The sequence below is a fragment of the Hirundo rustica genome, chromosome 4, assembly GCF_015227805.2.
Source record: "Hirundo rustica isolate bHirRus1 chromosome 4, bHirRus1.pri.v3, whole genome shotgun sequence".
NCBI classification, from domain to species: Eukaryota; Metazoa; Chordata; class Aves; order Passeriformes; family Hirundinidae; genus Hirundo; species Hirundo rustica.
Window position 1 is genome coordinate 73,291,042 of NC_053453.1, and position 20,458 is coordinate 73,311,499.

The following is a 20,458-nucleotide window of genomic DNA, read 5'->3' on the forward strand; positions in this document are numbered from 1 at the left end:
CTAGAGGGGTATGAACACATTTTCTGAGTAAACATGCAATAAAACTCTGAAATACATAAAAAAAAAAAAAAACATGGAAGCAAGGTCTAAATGGTCAAAGTGCTCATTTATAATTCTGCTTTCTGTTCAGTTTAGGCCAGACAACTCTTTGCTGTTCCTGCTGGAAGGGCAGGCCCCCCAGCTGGAGTGAAAATGAGGCAGAAATGTGCAACATTGAAGCCTTTTTTGTTCCCAGATGGCTCCTTGAAGCAGGGTGCTCTTCCTTTTGCATCCACCTTGTCCTTGGAGAAACAGCATCCCTGCTCTAGGACTGGGATTAGTGGAAACAGTGGAAGTAGCATTAGATGCCTGGAAGCAGAAGGGAGGGGAGATGCATATCACACCCATTCAGCAATCACAGGTGGGGTGCTGTTTGTTTAGTACCCCTCACAAGGACCTGTTGAAATCTGGGAATTATGTTAGGTCTAAGCAGTTTTGCATAATACACACGAGGCAGCTTGAAGGAAGTTTTCCACTGTAACCAGCCCCACGGTGGAGCAGTTCTGAGATAAGTGTGCGCCTACTTACCTGCCAGTGGAACAACTGGAAGAAAAAAGAAAAAGGAATATCAGCTGGAGGAGATTATCAGGCTCCTGAGAGCAGCTGAGCTGCCCAACACCCTGCCAGGTGTCAGCACACCCGGGGTGAATGAAATAAAAACCATGTGCAGTTGTGTTTGGTGTTTTGCTGACAGTGACTCCTCCACAGGTAAGCAATCCAGTGTGTTTACTTCCAGTTCAAGTTCTGCTTTGTTTTACATTGAGTACCATTGCTGCTAACTTCCAATGAGGTGACAACAAAGCAACAGGTTACAAAAAATGCCATCAAACATCCATTCTGACAGCATCCATGTCACAATACACAATGATGTACCGGAGTTATACAAAGACCAAAAAAAAAAAAAATATATATATATATAGCTAATTATTTTGACTAGAACTGAAATGGACAGCGAAAAATAAAAGATCCCCCCCCCCCGCCCTGCCCCCAAAGGCCCTGCAGGAATCCATACTGACACTTTGGCAGCCTTGTAGCAACAAATTGATAACCAGCCCTTCACATGCCAAAACCTTGTATTTGTAACGTCGTAAATTCCTGGTTCAGGAAAAAAATAGTTACGTCTATTAAAGCACTTTTTGTGAGGGTTTTTTTTTTCTTTCCACCCCTCCAACCTGAACCAGCTTCACTTTTTTTTTTTTTTTTACACAGGGTTAATAATTACAAAAAATAATAAATGAGTGAGGGGTATAGGCACCATAGACTGCTCAGACAGTTAAATGCTATAGTATATATGCTAAGATATCCTAGCTTGAAACTCAGCTGCCCTGTGATTAGATCCATCTGAAACAAGAGCCTGATCAGTGGCATTACCGAAAAAAAAGTTTGGCAAAAAGAGCAATCCCTCTGCTTAATTAGTGGCAGCCCAGCCAAGAACCAAACCCACCCAGCTGCCTGTTCCAGCTTCGGGCTTTTCCGCTGGGATTTCTGCTCGGCGGAAATTTTCTCGTCAGTCCTTTCCTCGGGTCTTGTGCTCCCCCCAGGCCCCACGTACATCAGTGCTGTAAGGAAACAGTCAAATCCACGGACCCAGCAAACCCCCCCCTCCGCCCTCCCAGCCCCTTTTCACAATCTGCGGATTTCTTCATGTATGTTCATGCCTCGCTATTCACTAATGAGGTATTATTAGATACTAACAATGCCTGCTCTCCTAGGGACAGACCAGTGACACATGAAGAAAGCTCTTCAGTCAACCATTAAAAAAATATTGCACTTACTTTAACCTTAAGCCCAACCTGCACAGAAAAAAAAAAAAAAAAAATTGTGAAAGAAATTAACCAAAAGTACCAAACAAAACCCCAACGTCCTGGAGCAATCTATCTTATGCACATATTAGTGTCTTTTCCTTCATGTTGTTTAGCTGAATTTGGTCCGGTATTTAAAAAAAAGTCCGGAAATTAAACAGTTCAAAAGACACCGCAGGCTCGTTAAGGCTTTGTCTCCCCAGTGCTTCAGAAAGGTAAAAGTTTCTCTCCATCATTGTCCGTGCACTGCAAAACAGTGATCCCTCGTGGCACAACACCTGCCCGTTCAAACCATCAACAGAAAATAAATCAGAAGCAAGGGAAGATGGGTGTGCTTCACGGTCTCACCTGCAACAGAGCAAACAGAACGCTTTAGAGAGAAGAAAAGGAAATAAATACAGTTTTTAGCATTTGTCTGACTGACCCTCCACACAGGCTGGGACTCACCAGTGCAGGCAGCTGCGTGCTGGGACTCAGATTAGACAGTAACCTGCCTAAGCATGAGGGACAGAGAGGCAAACGGGGGTTCCTTTTCAGGCAGGGGGAAGATGCTCACAGGGGTTAATAAAGCGCTCGTGCAGCACCACAGACACAGAACTGTCTGCTGCCACAACCCTGCAGGTGCTGCCCTCAGCCCAGCTCTCCAGCAGCAGCTTGTGTCAAAGTCTGCAGCTTCCTGCTCCACCCAAAAGGGACTAGTAAGGTTATGGCTGGGTTGTTGCTGCCACCTAATGAACCAAAGCTCAGAAGCTTAAAGAGCAGCGACACACGTCCCCACAGCTTGTCCCCACCAGCAAACCTCGTGGTCACAGCCACTTGTTTTGCTCAGGTGTGGAAAGTAAGGCCAACCCTTCGCTTGTGCTGCTGGTGGTTCTCCGGTTCTATGATTTTAGATTGAGGAAAAAACTTCCCACTGTTTCACGTCAGAGCTGCTTGGTTACCAACTCACCCTCCAGAAGGGCATCCCCAAGCTTCTGCTAGCCTTGGTAACCAGGCAAAATTCTTTTTTGAGAATGACTGAAGATATTGAGGTTCTCCCTACCTTTCTGCTTTGCAAGGCATGTTAGGACAAGTGGCAGGGAATGGTCAGATGGCTCATCAGGAGTTCTGCATTCTCTTTAAACATGAGTAAACCCATATTTCCTAGTGCCATGGAAAGCGTAGTGGACTACTTACTGCGAGAGGCTGGGTGGATTTTTCCCTCACTCTCCATGTGGACATGGAAGAGGAATAAGGAAAGCCCCAAACTGCCAGCAAAGCCTGACTTACCACCTGTGGCTCTGAACTAGGACTTGCTGACGTTCTCATATATGACATCACTGATGCAGAACTGCTGCTTCTTCTTTTGCCACATCAGCTGCACGCACTGGTGTATAAAAATGTACTGTTCCTACGAGAAAAGAGCAAATAAATGGGCATTTTTTTGTACCTCAGAAAGTATGGCAAAAACTCAACCAGTGAAACAGTTTGATAGTTCACAGTAACAGCCTGCACAGCTCCGTGTCTCCCACCTCAGCCCCTCACAAGGCACAGGGAGCTATCAGCTCCCGAAATAATAGTCCACAATTGTTACAGATAGCAGAAGGGGAAGCATGAAATCTACCTGGCACTACAATCACCTGTTAATAACCTGAATGATGACAGAAGAGTTGAATCTGAGTTAAAATCGGTCTACTTCACATTGCCTAAAAAGAAATAAATTCCAAGAAAGGTATCTGAATGCTTTATGTGCAACAAACTGCACCCATGCCACGTATGCACCTGAAATATGTTAATGAGGTTCACACTCCTTAGCGTTTGACTTCTTTATCAATAAAAAGAAAACCCCAATTTTGTTCACAGAGTAGTTAATTTGGAGAGACTGGTTTCAGTTCAGGATATTCCCCATTCTAAACCTCTTTTTGGGCCCATGCCATTTGTTTTTTTAAACTGCTCATTGAGACACTGCCAAGTTTCCAGCACACAATACAATGTGGGCTGTCAGTGGTTTCAGATTTTGTAAGGAAAAACTCTTTGGTGGCCTCTGTGACTGAGTGTCAGTGTCACCCGGCCACTGCCTGTAGCAGCAGGAGCTCAGTAGCTGCCCTTAACATCAGCCCCAGGCAGGCAATGAGGTCCTACATGTAAAAAATGAAATATTTAAAAATAAAACCAACCCTACAAAAAGCCCGCATCACCTCTGGAGTCGTAACAGTTGCAGCTGAAATCAATCAACCATCAGGATGTTTTTTTCCTTTGGTGTTAACATAGGGATCTGCCTTTGGATTAATAGAGTGAATTGTGATGAAAAGTGGCAGTTTGATAGGAATGATCCAGAATGGACCAAAAATTACTTTTTTTTTTTTTCATTTCCAGATGCTAGTTGTTGTCACTGCAGGTTTTCTTCCTCCTCTGCCTTGTTTTTTTTTGCTTTGCTCTCGATTCAACAAACTTTGGCAACAACCCAGCCTGAAAACAGTGATGGTGGCACTTCCAACTGCACAGAGGTTGCCCGCTTATTCTGTATGTCCAACCGAGGAAAAGTACAACAGGCACAAAATATGAAATCTCTCCCTCGCTACTAGTGGAACTGGGAAGGTTTAGATGCATAAAATCTTCTGCTTTGAAGAAAGAGTTTGTGATTTTATTTTTTTTCCCCAGCATATATTGTCTATATATTTTTGTCTTAGAAGAGGAACTACCCAGTAGATATTTGGGTAGGAAGAGGGGCAAGGAGGGTGTCGGGCAGACTCACAATCCTTTTGTCTGTTTGGCATGTTTAAAATTCCATTGTGTAATGAGCTCCAATGCTGGGCTGAATAATATCAACATGATACTTGAACAAGGCTGCCTGATACTGACATAATTTCATTAATCCCTTCAGCAAGCCCAGCTCTTTACGGTGTGGTTTGAAAATTTCATATGTTAATGTCTTCTAACTCATTGTCTGCATATTCATTTCACAGAAGGTGAGGATAACTCATTTCCTCTGGCAGACAGTGAGATTGCAGATATACCATCAAACCCACCTATGAGGCAGATCAATAATGTGACAATATCACAGTGAAGATGAAAACTTGATTATATTTGTTCATAGTGATTTTGTCAAGTGCTCAGGCGGAACAACAGTCATTAGACATGAACATGCTCAAGAAGGGTGTGAAATGGGCACAACGACATTGTCACAGTGCTGAAGTGAACAGATCCTACCTCTGTCTGCACCATGGACATTCTGTAGGACCTCATGTCCGACACCAGGCCCAGAATATCCACGAACTCGTGGTCACGGATGTGCTGCAAGAGCCGGTCCAGGGCTATGAACGTTCCCGTCCGTCCCACGCCAGCACTGCAACACACACGGACACGCACCTCATTCCAGGCTCCTCTGAAGGGGACACACTGCAAAAGGCAGGAGTCCTGCAGCTCTAACAATCAGAACTAATCTGAGGCCAGGCAGGCTGGTGGGTCTGTGGGGTTCGTTGGCACGCAGCCCATCCATCGTCCATTGGTTGGGCAGAGCGGATGCACTCGCACACGGAACGTGCGCACACCTCCTCACCCACCCTTGGCTCTCTGCTCTTCCTGCTGTCACCGCTCCCCTCACAGACTTCATGAGACCCCTGTAACTCCAGGGGCTGGAGGCAGAGCTGCAGAGACCTGCTCAGGAGCCAGGGATGCCCAGAGACAGCGGGGGTCACACCTGCAGGGCTCAGCCCCGCAGCTCTCCACGCTGCAAAGCTCTTGGCACTGCTGCAGTTTGTCCTCAAAGGACAAGCCACCCAGAAGAGTCTGCACTCCAGGACTTCTGCCTCAGGAGCATGGGACAGAAATAGCTACCACTCAGTGGAAAAATCTTCATTTTCCCCAAAGGGAAGCTTAGCAACTAGAAAAAAATACACGCTGCTTTCAATTAGAGATTCTCATGTGTGTACGATTCTTTGTGTTGTGATTTCACATGTGATGTTTAAGTCAGATTTCCCTGAGTGCAGACATTAGATGTTCTACAGAGTTTCACACAGCACCCCAACACCTTAACTGCTACTGAGGGTGTGTATCTTAGCAAAAGTTCTTCCTTCTGTTTTGTCGTACTTTTTCTGCAAAGCCTTGGAAGTGTTTGCAATAATGTTTAACAGCTCATCTCATCACAGTTCAACATAACTGTCACAAAATTGGTCTCTATTTTGGCCTTTGTTGTGCTAATTTCTCAAATACGATGAATGCAATGGAACCTCTGACGTGTTAATTGGACAGATTAACTGATAAATTCATTCTCTGCCTTCTTTAAAGCCTGAGAACAACTGCTGCAGGACTTGATAGATACATTCTTTTTTTTTGCCCCCTCTACTAATTTTGTAGCATTCTTTTAATCTAAGATGCACAGTAGTCTAAAAATCCTACCTGAAAATATCCCTCTTTGCTGCTAGAAGAATCCTCACTGAAAAAAAGAAAACTCTCAGAGAGCTGGGCAAAAGCTGTATACTTGCTTCTGTTCCTTCCCAGAACAGTTAAGCAGTAAATACAGGGTTTGATTTCATAATATTATATATCAATCTCTCCCCTGACTATTTTTTGATGCTAAGACTCACAGAACAATATCCTCTATGAATTTCTCCATGAGATTAGAGGGGAGAGCTGCGTAACACCTCAGAGAACCATCTTCAGCCAACAGGTGAGCAGAACCCCAAAATCTCTCCTTCTCACGGTTTCCCGGTCTATTTAATGTCGCACCTTGTTCTGTCACCTTTTCCTTGAAGCATTTACCTGCAGTGTATGACCATGGGGCCTTTAGCCTTTGCTGATTTCTGCCTGACCATCTGTACAAACTGGAGGATGCTCTCGGCAGCGTTGGTGGTGGGGACACCGTGGTCTGGCCAGGCAGTGTAGTTAAAATGCATCACGTCCTGCACCTCATCAGCCTGGTGGGAGAAGCAGAAAAGGAGTTTTGACAGTGTCATCACACTGAGGGATTTTTTGTTGTTTAGTGCTTTTCATTTTTTTCTCCACATACAGCCTAAAAAGACCGGAGCCAGCCAAAAAATTGGCAAAGAACAAACACACTATTTGATTACAAAGTGGCAGGGATTATCAGGCCATCATTATCAAAACAGTATGAACTTCCTGTTTCTGGCCTTGGGATTTGCTTCTGTCCCTGTGGTACTTCCATCTTATTTTGCTTTCTAATCAATAACTGTTGCTTTTTTCAACGCTGGGATTTTTTTCCTCTTTTTATTCCATTCCTTCTCCTTTTCTCATTTTGCCACAGATAAAGAGCAACACTGCTGGCAAACAGTCAAGCCTGGACTCTTGAGAGATTTTCTTTTCAAGTTTTAAAGAAAAAGAAAAAAAAATCAAAGGAAAAAAAAAAAAACCAAAAAACATTACCAGAGGAAACATTTAGGGGAAAAAGCTCATTATTAAAAAAAAAGAAAAAATTTACAATGCTTAAAAATTCTACTGGCTTTAGATGAAGTAAGATCCTCAACACAAGACGTAAGGTCCTGGGTCAGTGGTGAATTGCCAGTGCACACAGCTTTTTCCACATCCCCTCCATATCCCAAATCTTTCCTTCATGAGATGGTGCTGGCAATGAGCTGATGCAGGGAAACAAAGGTGGAAGGAAATGCCTCAAAGTCTGGGGAGCTTTCATTTGGACACAACATACTCCCACATTTGTTTCAATACTTTACAGGTACACATGATTATTGCAGAATTGCCCTTTTGAAAAAATATTTGCAATTCTTCCATTGCTATAAATTATTCAAAACTATTTTCAAGTTTTAAGTAATTTATAGCAAGAAGGTGTGCCTGAGATATGGAAAAGGAGAAGCTCACACTTTTGTTGTCAGTAATTATTGGTACCAGAAAGGTGTCCAGAGCTCTGGTGCTACTTTTGTTTCAGCCTTGCACTTTGCTGAGAAATTCGGAGACAATGATTTTAGGGGAAAGTTTTGTGATTTCGTCATCTGCCCGTGTGAAGTGAGGGTAAGGACATGGATCCCTCGTGGGCGTTTTCTGCTGAGTGCCAGAAAGGGACAAAAGCTGAAGAAAAGGCTGGACCGAAACGAGTCCCACTGCTTTGGCAAAGCGTTTCACTCACGTAGCTGATTCGGAAGCTGCGGTACACCCAGTCCGTGTGCTCCTCCTCGCTCAGCATCTCCACTGTGATATCCCCATATGCAACAGGATCTTCTGTGAAAGGCCAGTAATGGTCACATTTCACCTGAAACAGAGGGAAATCCGGGCATATTTGTATTTATATAAAGATACACATATAGAAAGAAGCAAAAGGACACAGAATCTCGTGTTTAGCAATGCCTACGCCACCGTTCACTTGCTGCTGCAATAAAAGGTAATTTACCCTGCTCTGACTTCCAGTCTGACCATTCCCATTTAATTGTGGCCATCAGCTATGAATTAGTTTTCAGAAGGGCAGCTTTAGTACAGTGCAGAATAGAAAAAGAGAGCTTTTTGTTATTCTTCCTGATACAATAGGACTAAATGGAGCAAAACCCTGGGAAGGAGGATGTCCATATAACCCCCAAATTATAGTCCAAATATTTCTATTACAATATTAAGGGGAATTGTAAAGATAGAACGTGTGTGTTGTAATTATTTAAACTTAAAAGTGCAGAATCAAAGAAGGCCTGAGGTTGGAAGGGACCCCTGGAGGTCACCTTGTTTGAGCCCCTCTCGAGCAGTGTCACTTAGAGCCAGCTCTAGACCATGTCCAGGTGACTTTGGAATTTCTCCAAGGTTGGAGACTCCACAAGCTCTGGAAAACCTGTCCCAGTGCTCAGTCGCCCTCACAGTAAATGAGTGTTTCCTGACATCAGAAGGAATTTAATGTGTTTTTTTTTTAATTTGTGCACGTCGCTTCTTGACCTCTTGGTCACTGGGCAAGTCACCACTAAAGGAGTCCCTTGTCTCCGTTCCCTCCCATCAGGTACTTGTACATGGGGACAAGATCCCTGGAGCCTTCTCTTTTCCAGGATGAAGAGACCCAGCTCCCTCAGTCTCTCCTCATGTATGAGGAGAGGCTTCAAAATAAGGTCAGGGGAGGTAAAAGGTAAAAAAAGGTTGAAGAAGGTCGACCTTTTGATGAAGGAATCATCAAAAAAGTTCAAAGAGGGTTGAGGAAGGTTAAAGAAAGTTCAACATCAGAGCGGGTCAAAGCAGGCCAGGGAAGGTCAGAAAAGATCAAAGAAAATCAGGGGAGGTTGAAGAAGGTTGGGAAAAGCCAAAGAATGTCGAAGAAGTTCAGGAAACGTCAAAGCGGGTCAAAGAAGATCAAAGAAGGTCAGAAAAGGTAAGAAGGGGTCAAAGAAGGTGAGGGAAGGTCATAAAAGATCAGAGAAGATCAGAGAGAGTCAGGAAAAGTCAAAGAAGGTGCAGCAAGTCAGGGAAGGTCCAAGAAGGTCAAGAAAGGACAGAGGAGCTCAACAAAGGGCAAAGGAGGCCAGGGAACATCAGGGAATGTCAAAGAAGGTCCTGAAACGGGAAGGTAGAGGCCATTCCAGGGCTGGTTGTGATCAGAAGCAATGCAGAGACATTCACTCAGCATTAAAGAGCTCTTTTTCAGAGTGGTTTCTTTTACACCCCGTACAAGATTTTGTTACATACCCGTCTTTTCTCATTGCACTGAGTGAGCATAACAATGATTTGTGATTTTTGCTGGAGAACCATCTTCCAAAAGTCATTCCTAGTTTCTGGCAGTGGTCCTTGGGTTGCAATGTATTCCTGGGGTGAATTATAACCCTAAAAGACAAAGAAAGAGGTCCTGGTTACCAACATGGTTACTGCTTCAGAACATATAGTTCTCTTATGTTTTTTAGCTTGCTCAAGTTCAATTTGTACCTCTAAAAGTGATTTCTAATATAAAGATTTTTTTTTTTTGTATTTATTTTGTGATGACAACTTTTGCTAGATTTTGATGCTCCCAAAGCATAAGCAAACTAAAATGAAGAAGGTGAAGGAAGCTGCTGCCACACAAATCATTTGCCCAGAGAACAGAAAAGGCAACATTAAAAAATGCAAGTAATAAGAACCCTAAAAGAAAGTTACAGCTCCTTCCAGACAATGTAATTTTAGGGTTTGCTTAGCTATAGGCATAAAACCAGTTACAGATACCCAGTCTGCTCATCCCAAGCAGTGCCTATGGTGATTTTCAGTCACTGGTGTCCGTGGAACACGATTTTATGCACATGTTTATGTCATGAGGGCTTAAATTAATAAAAATTAGAATTCTGCTCACAGTAATAAAGATGCTGAGTCAATGCTCTTAACGGATGTTAAGATGTTTTATATGCATGTATTCCCTTTCCTACACCTATCACCATGATTTTAGTTGGAAAGACTCCTTTCTCCTCTCCAAAATGAGAAGACTGTTATTAAGGCTATAATAAAAGACCACAAAATGACCCTTTTGGCATCTGCCATAACCATATTTGCTGAGATTGCATCATCAGAATTGCATTTAGAAAGTTATTCTATATTCCTCGCAAGAGCAAAAAATACATCCAACACGCAGCATGATCCTGTGCCACCACTGTATGTGGATCATAAAATTATTTGTGATTTGGGAACAGTTGCCACAAGAGGCTTCCTGCAGATGTCTCTGCAAATCAGCTCAATCCCAGTTTTCGCACTACAGAGAATTTGCTGCCTGTCCTGCGTGGGCTATGTCTGACCTAAGTGACAAGATAGATCACCCCTGGTTTCTGTGTTTGGAGGCAGGGACTCAGGGGAGAACTGATTGTCAGGAAAAAACCAGCATCAACATCACATGCTTGTCCCAGTTTCCATGGTCAGCACTGTGCTGTAAGCAGAACAAGGGAGACGCAAAGCAGAACTGAACAACAGAAAGGGATTTCTGCTCATGATCCTGTTATCCACACTCCCATGTGACACAAATTTCCTGAGTTGTGAATCCTGATTCTTTCCCGACTCTCTGCGAGCTCAGGCCCTCGCAGTGTGAGTGCTCAGGTTCAAGCTCTGGACACAGAGAAGCTGAGCACAGACACGAGGCTCAGCACTGCACACTCAGGCAACGCCACAGTGACAGAGAAGTGGCTCCCCTGACTCATCCCAGGGCTCCTCCTTTCTCCATAACGCCGACTCAGCACAGCCAGGGTCGGCTCAATCTACAGCAGGATTGCAAAAATGCTCGTTTGTCTGTGGTCCCCGAGTGAAAGACCTCTTCCCCAAGGGCTGCAGTGGTGCCCTGCCTCCTGTCCATGCAGAGCAGCCCAGTGGTTTTGCTCTCCAGCCCTCAGAGGGACAAACCCTTGTGGCAGTGAAGTTTTAGCTGTCCTATCATCCAGATTCGGTACTGCATTGCTGTAGAACTCTGAACTTCATATCAAGTGTTAGAAAGTTCTCTTCACAGCTTAGTTAGATAAAACAATTCTTTGCCAGCCTGAGAACCAAGGACTCTGTTGCAGCTTCAGGCCCAAAAATTATAAACAACAGCGAATTGAGGGGAGCAATCTGGGAGGATGGGACTCCATAACCTGAAACTGCAATTGGACAATTAACCCCAATACGGAAATGGACCAAAACTTATAAAAGTGGGAAAACTCGTAACCCATCGTCCACCTTGGGTAGAGCCTCAGCCAGGCTCTTGCACTGCCCAAGGTGTGTCCTTTGAAGGCTTTTCAATAAATACCTCCTTCATTCTTTTAACTCTGCTCTGTCCCAGGTAGCCTCTCCAGGCACCACAGGGACAAGCCGAAGTGACTGCACGAGCTCAGGGGAGTATGGAGAGAGCTTTCAGCCACCCCCCAGTGTCAAAATATTTGCCCACAGCTCTGTGTACACTTTAATTATCCTGAAACCGTGGGTGCTACCCCCAGTAAGTGGCTGCTCTCTGCCAGGTGGAGGGAGGCTCAGGGGAAGCTCCAGGGAGGAGGCAGAAAGCAGAAGTTCTCTCCACGCACCATCTGGGCTCTGTGCATTTTGTGCATTTGGAGTGTCTGCCTTAGCCCTTTTTTCCCACCACATGCAGTAGAAATCTAGAAAAAAATCTCATTTGAGAATTCAGATTTCTCATTTGAACACTTATGTTCTACCTCGTTGTCTTTTAACATTTTAACATTTCCTGCTCATTCCCCTACCAATCCAATCAAAGGTTCACAAAGATTCACAGCGGCTGTAGCAAAATTTGCCAAAAAACCCCACTTCCCCCTCCACCCTTTTTCCAATTTTTTTTTTTTTTTTTTTTTTTTGTGTCTGTTTCCCTGTAGGCAAAATATTTGGAAGCTGAAGGAGATGCTGAGAACATGACTGAGCTTCTAGGAGATACTGTGGTGTTTTCAAGCTGTGCCTGGTGTGCAGGACACTGACCAGACCTCTGTACTCACAGGGATGTAGTTGGCATTAATGTAGTCAGATCCCTCTTCTTCATTCATCGAGACTAACCGGACACGACTGAAATCATCTGTGAAAGGAAAAAGAAATTGTGAGAAAAAAAATCGCCTCTCAAATATGGCACTCATCTCCAACTAGGCAAAATTTGAATTAGCCCTAGAGGAAAGGCCAAAAATAATCTGTTGAAAAAGTAGAAAATTCTTGTGTTGACTGAGAGAGCAATGCTTGCTTCAGCAAACACTGCGTGGAGAGACCATCGTTAGTGTGCTGCAAACACCCCCTCCAAGGGCTGTCCCTCTGGGCTCCCTTAGCTTTCATTAAAAGCGTAAGAAAACACAGTAACACTGTTCAGTAGCATGAAAGACTTTGTGTTTCTCACCTCCAAACTCTCGCCATGATAAACATTTCCAGGAAGCTACACCTACTCAAAGCTAACAAAAAACATCCCTGGCTTGGCTCTTGGTAAGAGCAGGGTTGTAGGACAGGTTTTTATCAGTCTTAAAAAAAAAAAAAAAAAAAAAAAATCTCCTGATTCTCCAATTTTCTTATTAAAACTCTTCTTTCCCTCTCCAGGGATTTATTTCAGCAGGATTTAGTGCGTGTTGTACTCACATGGCAGGATATTTGTGTAGCGATTTTTACAGCGGTTCATGGGGAGATCAGCAGCAAAGTGGGGTATGTCCAGCCCAATCAGTTTTAGCTCCTGAGATAACAGAAAGGAAAACGCCAAGGTCAGCCTCAAAAACACCCGGAGAATGATTCTTTGTGATTACTCGTTGTCACCGAGACACACAAAGCAGCCACACGCAGAGAAGCGGTTTTGCAGAGCAGAGGTTTCTCCGTCCAGCCCAAAAGCTGAATCCAGGCGGAGAGAGAGCCTCTTTGTTTTATTTCTTACTTTTTATACATTTGTGGGTCTAGCAGAAGATTGGCTTCCGGGGTTTTTCACCCCTCAGCCAAGTGGCTAAACCAACTGTCAGTTACAATTGTTTTCAGGTTAGAAATACGCAAAGGACAGAGAATGAAAAACAAAGGATTTGTTTATGTTACATCTGTGAGAAAAAGGTAGAAACTGCTCTTAATATTGTACAGTAATTAAAAAGATCTGACTCCATTTATGAAAATCAAAAAGGCTATAAAAAACTCAGAAAAACCAGGGTAACAACTCGTGGCAGGTAGCAGGGAGAAAACGCTCATAAATGAGCCGGGTGACACTGATTTTCCTTGTTTGATGCCTCTGAGTTGGGCTCCAAGCAGCTGGACAGCAATGCTGGGGTTTCTCCTCCCGGTGTTGCCAACACGCTGCTGCCATCCCGGCTGTGACTCAGAATTACTCCTCACTCAGCCAAACCACTGCCAAACCAGGGAGTTGCTAAGTTATTTCTGTGGTGGTCACGTCTGCTCCCCTTAAAGGGGATTCTTCAAGCCCTCAAGCGGGTTTCAGTCTTGGGGAAAAGCTTGGAAGGTCTTTCTAGTCATCATCTTCAGGAGTTACACGTAATATACGGTGCATCAGGGGAACTTGCTGTCAGGAAGGGATCATCTCACACCCTGGGAGTCCTCCCCACTGCCTTCCCATGTTTAAATCTTTGGGAAAAAACCCCAGGATAGGGATGGGGTTTGGTTTTATGCAACTAAACTGAACTTTAAATTTTGGGTAATTAACAGAATGCACCTGAACTTCTCTTAGAGAAATCTTTTTGCTCTTATAGAGATTTCTGATGCTACTTCCTGATTTCAGTGCTTCCTCTCAAATTACAGACATGAAATATATAAAATAAAGCCATTAAAATCCCAAATTTAATCCCAGGTCGCCGGCATGTTCCAAACTTAAAGCAAGTGTGTTTTTCTGACAGCTAACTCGATTTGAATGTGACAGGCTACTCCAATCAGTTTACTAAAGGCAGGGTTTAACAACACCAAGCTCCACTTCTAAATTCCGCCGAAGAGGAAGAGAAGCTGAACAACACCAGCACCACCACAGATCGACCAACACGGGGCACAAAGGAGCATGCCATGCAGCCTTAACATCTGGGAAAAGCTGATCTGGTCATGGCAGGTAGCAGAGGGAAGAATCCTCAGAGATTTACCTCAAATTGCAGAGAAAATTTGTAATCTGAATCTTTGGCCATATCCTTGATGTATCCATCAAAATCGTCCAACTGGACAGGGCTTTAAAAGAAAAATACAGAGAAATTAGGTTAAAAAAAAAATCCAATTTTTGTAGTACCTTTCATTTTTTTCCCCCAGAGTACTCTCAAGTCATAAATATCTATTTGCAGCTCTTAAATCTAGAAGGAAATAAGGACAAACCTTGTGGTTCAGGGCCACCAAACGGTGGGTGTGTTACATTTTGGATGCCCCTCCTCTGACTGCTTTCTCTGCTGACTTTGAGACCTATACATTTGCAATAATAAGCCAAACTCTCTTCCCAGAGAGATGGTGGCTAGAAAAAAGGTGGTATATAACCATACAAAACCATGGAGAGTTTCAATAGGTGCAAATCAGCCTTGATTTAACAGCTGCCATCTTTCCACACTTTTTTTTTTTTTTTTGCTGGGTGAGATCTATCTGTTAGTCAGGCACAGCCCCTGAACATAACGCAGAAATAATTAGTCTGACACTCTGAGTAACGAAACACAGGTAAACAGCTTCCCTCCCCTAATTATCATACTCTAATTTACATGTACTGCAGCATGTACACAGCAATCTTCTCATTTACTTTGAGGCAATATGCCCAAAGGAACCTGTCTTATCACCACTTAATTACTCCTGTTTACCCGCTAGCATTAATGATCTCACATTCTAGCAACAACTGTAATGAGAGCCCCATGTCAATAGGGAAATATCACTACAAACAAATTCATCCCTGTTCTTTCCCCTTTTGCAATTTTTAACTAAGGATAAGCTCTGCTGAAATCGTTAAGTTGGATAATTGATCTTTTCCCTCATGGGTGATTTTGTGTTCTTTATTACAAGCTGTTGAGCCGAATTCCTTTTTTGTCCAATTATTGTTTGTTTTCTGCTTTCAGGTATCTCTCTTGGAATGTGTCTGTCCAGAAGTTTTCTGTATTAGTAACTGAAATACCACTGTGCCATGAATTCCATAATGCCTATTTAGTCTAAGACTTTATTCTTTTAAGTATCAAAGAAGTTACATACTTGGTCAGCTTTCTCTTCTTTAATCCATTTTTACTCCTGAAAGAAGAAGGAAAAAAAAAAAAAAATCATTCACTAAACAGCTGTACAACCTTTATATTCAAAGATAGCACTGATTTAAGAATTTTTTCTTACTGATTTAAGTACATTTTTTCATCATACTCAGGAGGAGACTGGTGATAATAACTTGGGACAGTTTTAAAATTATAGGAACATTTCTGTTGACCCCAGTGGGATGCACATCCCATTCTGGGGAAAAGGAAAATCTGTGCCCAGAAAAAGCCATGGGTCCCCCTGTAAATCCTGACCCGTTGGCTTTGGGTGTGCTGGGGCTGAGCTTGGAAATTGGACGTCAACACTGGAGAGCAACTGGGAATGAGAAGCATCTGCTGGGTAAAGGGACAAGACCGCCGCTTGAAAATTCAAGAGAAGGTGAAGGAAAAAAGAAAGGGCCTGTCTCATAACCTGCTTATGATGATAAATGAAGACAATGGCAAAGATCCTACCGACCTCAGCGGGACTCAAGCTTAAACCTCAGATCATTTAATTTTAACAGCTGGAGATAACTGTGCCAGTCACGTAAAACAATGATTTATGAGTGATGTAATTCACCAGCAACAGTTGTGAGCAGGTTTCTGAGTGTGTTAAGCAGGAAAACCTGAAGTTTTGGATTTAAGAACTGTCCTACACCAACTACCACCGGGTGGTTTTTTGGAGGGGGGGGTGCGTGTGTTCGTTTTGTTGTTGCCACAAAGAAGTTAAGCAACAAAGAGATTAAATGCACAAAGCAAGCACTCTGGAATAACTTGGTTAGAGGTCTAAAAATACTGATCTTCTCAGTTTCATCAGCCACAGGGCTCAAATAGATTCTTTCTTACTAAGAAGGAATTTTGGTTGTGTCAGTTTTTAATTCCTGGTCATTAAACAATAGCTGTTCATTTTTCACATTATAATGATGCTACTTTTAATGTCATGGTTATATGAAAATTATGCCTAGATCACTTGGTTCACAGCTTCAATTAGTAAATTAAAGGAGAAGACTTTTAAATTCTAAATAATGAAAATATATGGAAAGAAATATTGGAGTATAAAAATGGAAAGAAAAAGCAGAGTATTTTTACTTTTCCACCTTGTTAAGTTTAGAAGTTACATTAAAAAACAATAAAGAACTACTTTCCAAAATTGAATTTTACTAAATATTCAGTTCCTGGATCAGCCACAACCTGTAGTAATTTTGTTATTTTGTCAAAGTAAATTTTCATTTAGCTGAGGAGCTTTGCCTGCAGAATAACAAGAGCTATGACAATACCAGTTTAATATAAATGTGGAGGTTAAAAACCTCTTCAGCCTATCATGTTATCTGTACATTCATTTGTACTGTACACCTAAATGAGTAGTATTTATTTTCCACCTTCAAAGATTTTTTTTCCAGTGAAATCTTAAAGTTAATTCCACTAAATTATTCAACACACCTCTATCCCCCGTGACTACGGCAAACCTTTTAATGCCAGGCACATAAGAATGAATTTGAAAAGAAAAAAAAAGATACCTAAATACTCTTTATGATGGGAATGCTTCTAAGGATGCTACTCCAAGGAACACTTCAAGAGGCAATAAAACAAATGATTGGCAAACATTTCTCAGCAAGAATTTTGTGTGCTTTGATAGTCTCAAGAGGCCTTTGTTTCTTAGCATTGCAATTGTTTCCTGAATGTTCATAAATATTTGAAACCAACTTTGTGTGCAAAACAAAAGCATTTGACACATTAGCTGGTGTTTCCTCTTACTCTACAGATTAAAATACAAAGAGAGGGATTAATCTCATCTCATCCCATTTCAGCTCCTGTACACCTACCTAACCATCTAGCCTAAAACAGGTAGACTGATTGAAGGGGAAACCTCTGAAGGAAGAGACACATCTGGAAAGGTGAGTTAATGCATAATAAAAGAAAAAAGGCACAAGGACAAAAGATGACAACATTTTTGCAGCGGTGCCATTGACAGTGGCCACTTTGGGCTTCTCGAGCGCTCAGTGTGAGCTCCAAAATAAATAACCACCTGCTTGCCTCACCCTCCACCCCTGTGCAGATCAAGAGTCAGCTGAGTTTACACCAGACAAGTTCCAAGTAAATTTATCATCAGCCTTGGAGGGGTGTGGAAGACCCCCATGTGCTCCTCAGCAGGGTGTGTGTGGGCAACACGCTTTTGTTTTCCTGACAGAGGAGATGGACCTTTCTCTGCTTACATGAACACTCTCCTTTCTAGGCCCACTGAAAATTTGGATTTTTTTTTTTTTTTTTTTTTTTTCTACAGACCCACTGTAACTCAAGGAAAATCAGTCTCAAAAATCCCTGTGCTGAAGATGTTGATGTCTGCCTGCCAGGGCTTTGGTGCCTCATGGTAAGACCAGGGAAAATGCTCAGGGAATAAAATCAGTACCACCTTCTTTGTAAAACCCTAAAACTTGGACCCAAGACCATCAGGGACTTAAGTTCCTTTGTATGAATTAGGCATTTTTGGGTCATGGTCAACTGTAATTATTTATTAAGTGGTTTGTAAAACAGTTCTGGTTCTAAGTAGACAAGTGGCTTTGTTAGGTATTTTTTTAAGAGAACAAGCAGGCCTTTACTAAATCCTTAGAAATTATTAAGAGACTAAAGTATTAAATATGCACACATACAAAATGAGATGTGCACAGTGACCCTATTTTTACTCTTTGGGACTTCTAGTTTCATCCATTCTCGGCAAACTGGTTTTTTTGTTTTTTTTTTTTTTTTCAAAAGCAAAACTTTCACTGATGCCAGGAGAGCATGAGAGCACCTTTGAAAAACAAATGTATTTGACATCACACACCAAACAGGTGGGGCACGATCAGGCAATTTTAGTAATAGAACAGCAGCAGCAGAAGTCAGTGCCAGGCAATGAACGTGTAAAGAACCAGGACAGAAGAAGCCAGGACTCAGAATGAAGCAGCAAAAATTGCAAAGACAGCAATGAGATGGATTTGATGGCCACCGTAAGATTAGCTTTTCAATACCAGGATGGGTTGGAGCATAAACAGACAAACCAGATGAAGCAGGGTAGCAAATACTTTGATACCCACATCCTCGCCAATCCGTGTTCCAGTACAAGAAAATTATATCTTCAAAAGCTTTGACCCGTTTGAGAACAAAGGTACCACACACTCTTCATGTCATAGAAATTCACATTGTTTACACATTGCATATGGAAAAACAAGTAAATCACTTACCAAGGATTAACATAAAATGCCAAAAGATAATCAGTCCAAAGGCATGAGGGTAGCAGAGTTAGGAAAGCAAATACACTTCTACGCCTGTGAGCATTAATAAATAACATACATAAAGATGAAAAAGTGAGGAGAGTTAGTAAGACAAACAGAAATCAGGAGATCAGCAAATTCTATTTTAAAAATCAGCTAAACACATAAATCCTACTTCTTTCTTACTTACTTCCTAAGAATATTATTAGCAGCCCTAGAATTTTTACTCCTCAACCTGCATGATTTTCAGCTATCCAACACAAAATTCTATATGATTAAAAGAAATATGTCTTATCATATTGATTCAGGCCTGTTACTCCTAGTTTTCAGAGAGTAAAGTGGGTAGGAAAATATTGACAGATTTCCAGCCATTGCATAGGTGATATTAAGCCTATTTCCAATGTTTTGAGATATTCAGTACTGATGTGGTTTGTTTTTATCACATGCAGCTACGATTATCTCCCACATTTGTTCCTGCAAGTGATCCTGTGGATTTAAGAAGATCTATATTGGAGATAAATTCAGATGCTTCCAATGACTCCTAATATCTACGGAGTCAGATTTCTCAAGGCATCCATTATAACACTTTGCAGAGTGCCTTAAATTCTTTCCTAAGTTTTAATCTAAATGTTGCTTGAACAGTCCTTCCAACTGTGGTTTCTGTGAGTAACTACCCACAGCATATTTTACTGTGGTTAAAGGAAATATGAGCACAAAATCATTCTAAACTTCTCTATTTGCAAGCTGTTTCCCAGGTTCTGCTGTGTATTAATTCAGGAAACCCAGTCAGGCCCATTCTACGTATTGGTGAAATGGGATTTGGGTGCTTTGCAAATATGAAAAACTCAGGAAACTTAAACAAATTTGGCTCCAGTAGAAGGTTTGGGAAGTTTTTTTTTAGTCAATACACCCTCAGTGTGTTTTTTCCCCATCAGAAAAATCTGCTGCCTTAAAAGTGATAGCATCCTTCTGCAGCTGTTCGAAAGAGGAAACACGAAGTTAAATTTCCTGGGCTCTTATGAAGTTGGTAGACACCGTGTTTTCCCTGATAAATAAGTCATGTCAAACCTAATCATCTCTAATCTCAGTCTTCCAACCAGGGAGGAAATCTGCCCATGCAGTGAAAACTCCAAGTTCTGCTTTAATGAGTTTTGCTGCTGTAGAGGAAACAGGCAGTGCATTTCCTGCAGGGCACCTTCCCCAGGCTTTGGTAGGAGTTGTGTGGCTCAGGCAGAGGCAAGAGCCCTTTCTGGTTAGTCATGTACCACAACAACTGCAGAGTCAGACCCTAAAGGCTCATTTGTTGTTTGAGTTTCTACAGGGCTGGACTGAGGATGGAATTGGGTTTTCCATAAACAGGTCTCTGGTGCCACAGAGGTTTCCATGAGGCTCGGGACAGAGAAGTGATGATGTTGCTGGAATACTTCTCTTTCCTTTGAGAAACTCCACGTGAGGTTTTTATTTCCTCTTGCCTGCAGAGGCAGAAGGAATTATTCAAGCCTGGGCTTCTTTCATTGTCAATCCTCACAAGAATTTTCCACATTTATCAATAATCACTGGCTAACATACTTGCAAACTGATTTATATTCACAGACTAAAAACAGCTGATTTAATTCAGCATATGAAAAATATGTACTTGCCTAATAAACAAAATACTTTTGGTTTGGTTTTTTGGTTTTTTTATTTTTTTTTTTTTCTGCAATCCTGTAGTCCTTCACATCCTGCTCAGGCATATGGAACAACTTAATTAAAAGAAAGAGATGCAGAGGTTGCTCAAATCCTGAAAACTCTACTGAGCTTCCCTTAGGAATTAGTGGATATGTCCATAGGATAT

At 42.2% G+C, this 20,458-nt stretch overlaps 1 protein-coding gene across 4 annotated transcripts in view; it reads right to left on the bottom strand.

Annotated features, from left to right (window-relative positions):
* Positions 1–748: 748 nt before the first annotated feature.
* The window catches only part of PTPRO (protein tyrosine phosphatase receptor type O), a 168,981-nt gene continuing 149,271 nt past the window's right edge, over positions 749–20,458 (bottom strand). For 2 of the 4 annotated variants that reach the window (XM_058420384.1, XM_040063319.2), the window contains 11 exons: positions 18,595–18,678; positions 15,348–15,383; positions 14,276–14,357; positions 12,798–12,888; positions 12,179–12,255; positions 9,441–9,575; positions 7,918–8,040; positions 6,582–6,736; positions 5,031–5,166; positions 3,111–3,231; positions 1,038–2,189 (listed from right to left, as the gene is read on the bottom strand). In XM_058420384.1, coding sequence (XP_058276367.1) covers positions 3,127–3,231; positions 5,031–5,166; positions 6,582–6,736; positions 7,918–8,040; positions 9,441–9,575; positions 12,179–12,255; positions 12,798–12,888; positions 14,276–14,357; positions 15,348–15,383; positions 18,595–18,678 — 1,024 coding nt within the window. In that variant the 3' untranslated portion in view covers positions 1,038–2,189; positions 3,111–3,126. Of the gene's footprint in view, positions 2,190–3,110; positions 3,232–5,030; positions 5,167–6,581; positions 6,737–7,917; positions 8,041–9,440; positions 9,576–12,178; positions 12,256–12,797; positions 12,889–14,275; positions 14,358–15,347; positions 15,384–18,594; positions 18,679–20,458 lie in introns of all 4 variants that reach the window. The other 2 variants (XM_040063317.2, XM_040063318.2) reach the window with 2 other exon arrangements.